Source organism: Temnothorax nylanderi, unplaced genomic scaffold (genome assembly GCF_030848795.1).
Source record: "Temnothorax nylanderi isolate EJ_2023f unplaced genomic scaffold, tnyl_v1.0 TNYL_tig0743_pilon, whole genome shotgun sequence".
NCBI classification, from domain to species: Eukaryota; Metazoa; Arthropoda; class Insecta; order Hymenoptera; family Formicidae; genus Temnothorax; species Temnothorax nylanderi.
The window spans coordinates 16617-27339 of NW_027249805.1; the positions used below are offsets into that span (position 1 = coordinate 16617).

Sequence of the window (10723 nt, forward strand, 5' to 3'; positions counted from 1 at the left end):
GCTTATCAGAGAGCTATTATAGATGGTTGTCTTGTGTCATCGAAACAAAACAATAAGCGCTCTGACAACAGCTTTGCAATATTAACTGATAATACCTTTATTCGCATACTTGATTTTTTAGTTGACAATGAAAATAATAAAGAAATCACACTCTGTAATATTGTTAATACTTCAAATAGAATCTGTAACTTTCTAAGTATGGTACGTAATATTGGAAATGAAACCATAGCTATACAAACTAAACAAATTGTACAAGTTTGTGTTTTTATTGAAATACTTGAAGAATGTTATATAGCAACGCTGCCTAATATTTATCATTATTAAGTTCTTTTTATATTTTCTTTTTCTTGTAAAAATTAAACCATTTTTAATAGTTTGAGGTCAAATATAGCCATTTTATCGCTGGAAACTAGCAATTATCTACCTATTTATACTACACTGGCTAGTTTCTACTTTAAAAATGGTTTTGTTTCCCATTAGGTATTATATTGTATTATATTATAAGAATTGTATTATATATTATGATTTAAATATAAATTGTAATTTTTATGTTTTTCCTTTAATAAAAAATTAACTTTTTAAAAAAATTTAAGTATTCTCTAATTTAATATAATTACACTTGGCAATGTTTTCATTAATTGAATAAAATAAAATTTTTTTTATATAAAATGATTAATGAGATCACATAAGAGATCTCATATGAGGGTCATATATATATGAGGTCTCATAAAAGATATCATGTGAAGTTGAAATGAGATTTTGGTACGAAATGTCATGTGAGATCGCATACATGAAACTGTGCGCGAATTCATCAGAGCATTCATATGAGATTACATGCAGGATCACATATATGTTGTCATACGTATTCTCCCGCGATAATTTTTAGTAGGGATATCAGTTTCCAGCAGATCAAAAATAAAAGGGAGTTCTTGTCGCATGCAGTCGAGTTCTATAGTTCCTGATACTTGTTAGTAATAGTTCTGGTGATTTTACCCCAAAAACAGTCGATCAAAAAAATGATCTGCTAACTTCCCGTAGCAGATCATTTTCTAGCAGATCAAAAATAAAAAAGAGTTCTTGTCGCATGCAGTCGAGTTCTATAGTTCCTGATACTTTTTAGTAATAGTTCTGTTGATTTTGCCAAAAAAAAGTCCATTGAAAAAATTATCTGCTAGTTTTTTGAAATCTCGGAGTTCCGGTTTATCTAAAATATTTTTCGAATAGTTCTGAACATACTAAAGCATTTTCTAAAGAGTTCCCGACACCGGCAATGTTGTATGATTGTTTAAAAAATTAATACCGCTCGAAAACCGAGTATTTAGAGAGAATAGGGTGATATGCTGTACGAAATGTCGCAGTTCCGGTGTATCTAAAATATTTTTCGAATAGTTCTGAACATACAAAAGCATTTTCTAAAGAGTTCCCGACACTAGCAATGTTGTATGATTTTCTTATAAATTAATACCGCTCGAAAGCCGAGCGGTTAAACTTTTTAAACAATCATACAACATGCCAGTGTCGGGAACTCTTTAGAAAATGCTTTAGTATGTTCAGAACTATTCGAAATGTATTTTAGATAAACCGGAACTGCGACATTTCGTACAGCATATCACCCTATTCTCTCTAAATACGATCGGCTTTCGGGCGGTATTAATTTATAAAAAAATTATACAACATTGCTAGTGTCGGATACTCTGTAGAAAATGCTTCAGTACGCTCAGAACTATTCGAACAATATTTTAGATAAACCGGAACTGCGACATTTCGTACAACATATCACCCTTTTCTCTCTAAATACTCGGCTTTCGGGCGGTATTAATTTAAAAAAAAATCATACAACATTGCTAGTGTCGGGAACTCTTTATAAAATGCTTTAGTATGTTCAGAACTATTCGAAAAATATTTTAGATAAAGCGGAACTGCGACATTTCGTACAGCGTATCACCCTATTCTCTCTAAATACTCGGCTTTCGGGCGGTAATAATTTATACAAAAAATCATACAACATTACTAGTGTCGGGAACTCTTTAAAAAATGCTTTAGTATGTTCAGAACTATTCGAAAAATATTTTAGATAAACCGGAACTGCGACATTTCGTACAGCATATCACCCTATTCTCTCTAAATACTCGGCTTTCGGGCGGTATTAATTTATAAAAAAATCATACATCATTGCTAGTGTCGGGAACTCTTTAGAAAATGCTTTAGTATGTTCAGAACTATTCGAAAAATATTTTAGATAAACCGGAACTGCGACATTTCGTACAGCATATCACCCTATTCTCTCTAAATACTCGGCTTTCGGGCGGTATTAATTTATAAAATAAATCATACATCATTGCTAGTGTCGGAAACTCTTTAGAAAATGCTTTAGTATGTTCAGAACTATTCGAAAAATATTTTAGATAAACCGGAACTGCGACATTTCGTACAGCATATCACCCTATTCTCTCTAAATACTCGGCTTTCGGGCGGTATTAATTTATAAAAAAATCATACAACATTGCTAGTGTCGGGAACTCTTTATAAAATGCTTTAGTATGTTCAGAACTATTCGAACAATATTTTAGATAAACCGGAACTGCGACATTTCGTACAGCATATCACCCTATTCTCTCTAAATACTCGGCTTTCGGGCGGTATTAATTTATAAAAAAATCATACAACATTGCTAGTGTCGGGAACTCTTTATAAAATGCTTTAGTATGTTCAGAATTATTCGAAAAATATTTTAGATAAACTGGAACTGCGACATTTCGTACAGCATATCACCCTATTCTCTCTAAATACTCGGTTTTCGAGCGGTATTAATTAGGCCAGTCATATTAGACATCGAACCTTTCAATCACTCTTTTCAGGTTGCAACCACCATGAATCGCTTTGATTTAAGGTGCTGTAAGTGGGATTAATTTTGCTTCGCATAATTAATGCGCATTAAAAAGTTATTAACAATATTATCAACAAAAAACGCGATTTTTTTTATTTTTTCTCAAATATCTCGAAAACTAAGCAAGGTAGGGTAACTAACTATACGTACCTTTTTTGTAGAGCGTAAAATTATCTACAATAATGATCTGAACAACATTTATCGTCAAGTCAGTCGTTTAGCTTGCACGCGCCGTCAAAGTCCGAGACTCGGATCCCGAAAACCCTCGATTTCATCGTTTTTTTGATGTTGCGTCGGTGATTTTAAAACTAAGAGTAGTCCAAAAAATCAAAATTTTTTGCTTACATAGCTACAAACTAAAGAAAAAGGTTCTAAAAAATCGGTTATACCCTGAAAAGTATTCTTTGTAGTTCTCAGATGATGTGTGATTTTTTGGGAATTTTTAATTCCATTTTAAATGACTGAAAAAAATCACCGACGCAACATCAAAAAAACGATGAAATCGAGGGTTTTCGAGATCCGAGTCTCGGACTTTGACGGCGCGTGCAAGCTAAACGACTGACTTGACGATAAATGTTGTTCAGATCATTATTGTAGATAATTTTACGCTCTACAAAAAAAGTACGTGTAGTTAGTTACCCTATCTTGCTTAGTTTTCGAGATATTTGAGAAAAAATAAAAAAAATTGCGTTTTTTGTTGATAATATTGTTAATAACTTTTTAATGCGCATTAATTATGCGAAGCAAAATTAATCCCACTTACAGCACCTTAAATCAAAGCGATTCATGGTGGTTGCAACCTGAAAAGAGTAATTGGAAGGTTAACCCCCTAAATTACTCTAATATGACTGGCCTACATCTCAGATTTGCATTACCGAACGCAGTAATTGGAATTCTTCGTCTTTTGCGGTATCGACGTTCTCTTGTGATCGTCAATTACAATTAATGGCAGTTTTCACGTGATATTATTATTATTGGAGTCGTTCAAACTCGACACAGGTGCCACCGGAATATTATTCGTAACTCTTGGTATCGCGGCAATGACTTCGGTGTCAATTTCGTTACTACAGCGGAATCATTTATCACGGATTCCTCCAAAGTGGGCAATCGCAGCTCGTTGATATTAAATTGCATATTTTGTGTGGATGGACGCAACATTAACATAAAGTCTTCCGTCTCTTCCGGCACCTCGGAGTGCCCTCGTCTCAGCGTCACGAAACTCGCGAATTTCATTGTATCATCCGCGTTACTGTCTTCTACGTTATCTAAACTTTTTTCATGGTTGGACACAGTCTCTACCGGCAGTATCTCGCAAATACTACCATCCGCATCTTTCTCGGGCAGATATGATTTGGAACGCTCGGTAATGGGCGCTGCATCTCTCTCTGAAGTTTGCATATCGCTCATAGATTCGTTTAAATTCGATGTCTCTTTTATGTTGCTTTCTGTGACGCTCGAATCATCATACACCTTGTGATGTATTATTGTTAACGTCAGAATCGTCAACAGAATCGAGTTCCTCTAGCTCGTTATCTCGCGACGGCATAGTATTGTTAAACAGCCAGCTCGGGCCTTCCAGTGGATCTTCCTCCTAAATTTTAGTATTATTTTGTGACGGTCTTGAGTTACAGTTTTCCGCTACACTCAAATTCCTACTAATATCTTTATTAGAGACCTTATTACTTATTTGCCCATCAAGGTCTTTTTTCGATGTGTCCACGTGTGTTTCATCTTCCTCATTCGAGTTAATCGATACCTGCGATGTTACGTTTACTCTGTCTGATAGATCGGGAGGTGTATCATCATTACTCTCTTGAGTTTCAATATCAATCCTGGTGCCAATTACCTACGGGAAAATAGTAATGCAATAACAGTTTAAATATATGTAATATCTAAAAGGTAAGGCAAGAGTTGATACCCTTATTAGACATATTAGACATTTTTTTACATTACATGGATGAAGCAACTCTCCAAAAAATTGGAGAGTACTGCAATAATTTAGTAATATTATCCTGAAGTTTTATTGTATCACTTACATTAATATGTCCCGTAGTTGTTGGAGTTTCATCTATTTCGGACCATCTATTTCGCGATCGCGAAAAAGATACTACAATCTTGAATGGTGACTTCTCCTTCTTCTTCTTAATCTTTGTTTGTCTGCCACTGTAAATGTATCTAAATGTTAGTTAAAGATTATATTAAGGGGGGAACCTGAATTAGAACGCTAAAAAAAGCACAATTTTTGCAATTTTTGACGTAGAACTACGTCTCTGTCGACAGTAAGGGGGGGTAAATTCAGGCACAGATGCAACGTTTTCTTGCAACGTTTTCCGCGAACTACTTATTTGTTAATAAACCGAATTTTAAAGAATTATATATGAAACAGGGGTAGAATTTTCCGGGAATGGCGGTGGCGGGGTTAATTTTTCCGTAGAACTACGTCTTTGTCGACAGTAAGGGGGGATAAATTCAGGCACAGATGCAACGTTTTCTTGCAACGTTTTTTTTCTCGGCTCCAATAAAACGAATCTTTTCGAAACTTTTGGGGTGTTTTATCACACATTTTGACATTAACAAAAAAAATTTTTTATACAAAAATATTGATTTTTAGTATTAAATGTTCAGCAATATCTACAACCACGTTTTTCGAATTCTCGTACAAGATAGAGAAAAATCTATTTGACTAATCGACCAAGATTTTTTAGTTACATAATTGCATTCTCTTTTATGTGAACCTAAGAGATTTATAAAAAAATTAAATTCAACAACTTTTTTTTAAACAATTAAGTTGAACATTTTTGGCGAAAATCGTAACTTTTTTTTCAAAGTCTCACAATTAGTTTAATTTTCGATATTAAAAAATTTTGTTAGGTTCACATAGAAGAGAATGCAATTAGTAACTAAAAAATCTTGGATCAAGTCGATTAGTCAAATAGATTTTTCTCTATCTTGTACGAGAATTCGAAAAACGTAGTTGTAGATATTGCTAAACATTTAATACTAAAAATCAATATTTTTGTATAAAAAATTTTTTTTGTTAATGTCCAAATGTGTGATAAAACACCCCAAAAGTTTCGAAAAGATTCGTTTTATTGGAGCCAAGAAAAAAAATTACAAAAATTATGCTTTTTTTAAGCGTTCTAATTCAGGTTCCCCCCTTAATTCATCGACCAACGTATCATGCTTAAGTAATTAAATTACTATTTGTGATATACCATACCATTAACTCTGAGCGAAGAAATTGTAAGTCTTTCTGGCAGTCTGCACGTACGACCATTTTCCTAAAACAATTGTGTATTGTTTACAAAGAAATATATAAATAAGTATACAAATGTTTCACAAATTTTACATATGTAGGATGTTTTTTAAAGAGCACCCACTAATTACATAGCGCCATTCCCTATCAAAAATTGAATCGAAAAGTTCTGAAGCATTTTTTTTCTATAACGCTTAATAAAGCAGTAATTATTGAGTAAATCAATCTAATCAGCACCGTCCTTTATTATAGATTATAGGATATATCTAGTATTATAGAAAAAAAATAATTCGGGACTTTTCGACTCAATTTTTGATTAAAAAATAGCGCTATGTAGCTAATCGGCGCTCTTTAAGAAACATTCTGTGTATATGTATGAGAGATAATAATACAAAATAAATATATACATACATATCTAAGAGGTAGGCATAATTGGCGATCTAGTCTCATTCATTTCCTGGCTTCTATTAGGTGAAGTTACTTCTTGTATATCACTTAGTCTCGATATATTATTAATACTTTCCATATTAATCCGGCTTAAATTAATCGTGGGCTTAGTAATAGTATGCCCACCCACCACAGGCTTCACAACACCTTTAGCTGCTGATTTTGTTGACAATCTATTGGTCGATTCTTTCCCTGAAATATATTCCAATGTAAAGACTAGACATTACAAATAATGACGCAGACAATACATAAATCATGAAAAAAAAATAAAAATGGAAAATTTTTGAAGTTTAATATATTTCATTATCGACATATTCCTTACTTCCAGCTGAAGCAGATGACAGTCTCACAGTAGTATTGAAAGCAACAAGCTCTTGACACATAGAGATAGTGTTTGTCATATAACCAGTCATTGTCACCAACATTTTTAGTATTTCCTTTGCATTATTCAGTACATTGGATATTACAGTCTGAAATAAATAGATATAAATAAGAAAACTAGCATGTAGATTAAGGGTGTCTCAGACCACCCGTATCACCCGATTTATTCGTAAACGCAACATTTTAGAGAAAAATATTTCAGACAAAAGTTGTATGGTTTAAAGGGGTACATAAGATGGTGTTATTTGTTTGACCTTGGATGGTTGTTTAAAGCTCACGTGAACGACACCTTTAATTTCTTAAATGAAAACCCCTATTTTTCAATGCATATTCCTGTAGCTAATCTCGAGAGCTTTTCAAAACACTATAATAATCTCTAATATCTCTAATATCAATCTCTAATAATTCAACATCTACCTCTGCATCAGAAGAAGACAAAGATACAGAAAAATCACTATGTAGGAAAAAAGCCAAAATGGATTTATTTAACGAAAGAATAGAAAAGAAGAAACAGCGTGTTGTAATATATGAAAAATATCTTCAGAGAGGCAGCATTAGAAATCCTGGTTTAAAAGAAATCCCTCAAAAGAGAGTAAGAAGCTTTACATGTAACAATAATATTAAAGATAATTCTGAAAGGAGCATATAGATACTGTTCTATGATAAGATTTTCAATTGACTTGATTTTTAGGGTACCGAGAATTGCTTAAGGGGGGAGTCTCGTACACGCTAAAAAGTAAGGTAACTTTTGGAATTTTTTTTAAGAATCAATGCGACGGATCTTTTTCAAACTTTTAGGGTATCATACATTTTAGGGTATCATATTATTTTATCATACATTTTAAGAAATAAAAAAAAATTTTTTGTTAAAAAATAATAGTTGTGTTAAAAACTATGGAGGTACGAGGCCGCGGTCTCGTCGCCGGAGTTGTAAATCGTCGTTATAGCGTCTGTTGTACTCGCTATCTATTCCTATTTTTTCTTTATGTTTGCTAAACGAGATCGAGAAATCGAGAAAAAACTTCCAGACGACAAAATCCAAACAGACAAAGCATATACGACTACGCTTTGTCAATTTTGTCTGGCCCACTACTATAAAACACGGCGACATGACACGCCAAAGGGGGCCTTAATCCCAGACGGAGTTTGCTTAGGATCTTTATTGCATCACGCGACTAGCTCAAAATTGCGAAGTCTAAAACGTGCTTCTGGAAATCTTGTAAGAGCACGTGGCGGAAGTTTCTGTTTGCAATAAAACTGCAATTAAGATTAGATGGAATGCATTTGTCTGTCGGTACTGAAAACAGGGTCGCAAGATAAACTAAGAACCCAGAGCCCTAATAAAAGAGAAATCGACAATAATAAAAAAAATGGATGCGTCACTGGAAAAATCGATAACTTAGACCCTCAAAAAATAAGACGGCGGGGGTGGGCCTTACGACAAAACTCGCCAATGGACAACCTTAAAAATAGATAATTATATCATGTTTGTCATGTTTGTCACGTCCAGTACGAGATAAAATTGCAATGGTCTAAAAATTGTTAGCGAAAGAATTTTTATAGATAAAATATGTGCGATAACATATGAAATACAAATTGTATAAATAAATACTATTTTACGAAATATTTCCGTTTTCGTGACTTACGTTTCAGCCGGCAACACATCCCAATTAGTAATCTGCACACTGGGTAGCATCTCAATGGTTATAAAAACAGATGAAATTCTGCAGTATCCAGTTACCAAGTCTTCACCTCCTGAATATTTTATCCTCAATTGACCTTCGATAATATTAGACGTCTGCAAAGGTACCGCAAGTTTCGACAAACGCGTGCTTGCTAAAGAAGAGTAGCCGGAGTGCGAACTTATTCCCGATCTGAAGGAAGAGGTCAGCTCGGATTGTCTTTTCGTATGAGACGGAGAACTAAGCCTAGATGGTAAAGAACTGTGGGCTGAATGTGACATTAAACTACTTGGTTGACTATGACAGTGACATCTGAAAATAAATTGTAAATTTAGCAAAGAGGAAAAATTAATAAAATTTCAAAATTATGTTAGCATAATAATATAATTAACGATTATATTACCATTTCTAATCGAAGTCGCTATAAAATCCGTCGCTGCATACAGATATAAAGTAAGACTCGCACTGCTGCCAGGTTGTAAAGGCAATTGCGTCATTAGATTCTCATCGCTCCATTTGAAAATTTTACTCTCAGTTACAGCATCCAGAGTGGACTGTACTGATAAATCGACCATTTCAGTAGGAACTTGACCGGCGTTCGTTATCGTCACGGTACACTCGGCGCTGCAAATGTAAGCGAAACCATTTTACACGAAAATAATATTGAGGGAAAACATTTTGTTAATGCTAACAGTAGACACAAACCTCTCACCGCCATAGAGAAATATACTCGCACTGCTAATTATATTGTCGCCGGAACTGAAACTAGCAGTTTGAGGCAAACTAGTTGCGACATCATATCTTGGTAAGGCTGGAATGACTTCGACCGTATATTGAGGATGTAACATACCCTCCATGTATCTCACTCTACAGTTAGATTTAACTCCTAATGTATGCGTGCTGAATCCGAGTATTTCTAAATCACCACAACTTCCTTGGGTCTGCCTGCTAACGTAACCGCAATCGGACCAGACTCAGCAGGCAGGCTAATACTTTCTGGTATCGATTCAAATACTACACCGTTTGTCAAAAGTCTTATGTTAGACACGTGCAATTCAAATGGTAAAGGATTTATGAGCAGCATTGACACCTCACAGATATCTCCTTCCACCCACAAATAATCTGTTGGAAAAAGTTTATCTTCAATGATATTACACTTTTATTGATGGTGATAATAAAACATCTAGGTATGCACGTTTTACGCGCGTAATAGGCCACTTTCCACGCACTTGTAATATAAAATAGGGTATGTAACACGTGCGGTAGGTTGAAAATTGCAGGTGCGGGTGATCGCACTCGCCTTCGGCTCGTGCGTCCACTCCGCACCCGCAATTTCCATCTTACCTCACTTGTTACACAAATAACTATTATTAAATGTGGTAAATCTGAAGAATAGTGGCCTCCTCACCGATTTCGTTGAACTTAGGCTTAATCGACGCGTTTTTGCACAAAACGACCGAATCTGGCAGAAAAAAGTGTCGCTCTGCCCCGCGAAGCGAGATATTAACAGTTAAAGTTGACGACTATCAGGTTATGAGACCTGTCATACCGACGAGATGTAGCGACTACGAACATGCCCTGTGGCCATATGCGCATGCTCAGTGGCCGCACGCGCATGCAAGAGGTCACGTGACAACTGTTTGGTTGGTAAGTCAGAAGTGTAACATAATTCGAAATGATATTCTTTCGGCGTATAGATTAGTGACGCGCTTTAAAAGTATTTAAGTGTTTAAAGCGCATCAACTAACCTATGTAGGTTAGAGACGCGCTTTAAAAGTATTTAAGTGTTTAAAGCGCGTCACTAACCTAAGCAGGGCACACATGTGTGTGCCCTGCTTTAACGAAAATTACAACTTCTATAAAGCAGGGCATACACACGTGTGTGTGCCCTGCTTTAACGAAAATCACAACTTCTATAAAGCAGAGCATACACACGTGTGTGTGCCCTGCTTTAATAAAAATCACAACTTCTATAAAGCAGGGCATACACACGTGTGTGTGTGTGTGTGTGTGTGTGTGTGTGTGTGCCCTGCTTTAACGAAAATCACAACTTCTATAAAGCAGGACATA

At 35.0% G+C, this 10723-nt stretch overlaps 1 protein-coding gene and 1 pseudogene across 1 annotated transcript; both read right to left on the minus strand.

Annotated features, from left to right (window-relative positions):
• Nucleotides 1–72: 72 nt before the first annotated feature.
• LOC139785143 (uncharacterized) lies at nt 73–8934 on the minus strand (annotated as a pseudogene).
• LOC139785141 (protein brunelleschi-like) lies at nt 8445–9857 on the minus strand. The gene is made up of 4 exons (XM_071724285.1): nt 9359–9857; nt 9057–9277; nt 8618–8965; nt 8445–8503 (listed from the first exon to the last, which is right to left on the minus strand). Exons 1-3 carry the CDS (start codon nt 9508–9510, stop codon nt 8934–8936), a joined length of 405 nt encoding a protein of 134 aa, XP_071580386.1. The 5' UTR covers nt 9511–9857; the 3' UTR covers nt 8445–8503; nt 8618–8933.
• Nucleotides 9858–10723: the final 866 nt, after the last annotated feature.

Excerpts from the sequence above, each read along its gene's own strand:
- LOC139785141 (XM_071724285.1), bottom strand. The coding sequence starts at position 9,510 with ATGGAGGGTATGTTACATCCTCAATATACGGTCGAAGTCATTCCAGCC. Across the intron at positions 9,278-9,358 it reads TTTCTCTATGGCGGTGAGAG|CGCCGAGTGTACCGTGACGA; the intron begins GTTTGTGTCTAC and ends TTACATTTGCAG. Across the intron at positions 8,966-9,056 it reads AGCGACTTCGATTAGAAATG|ATGTCACTGTCATAGTCAAC; the intron begins GTAATATAATCG and ends ATTTATTTTCAG.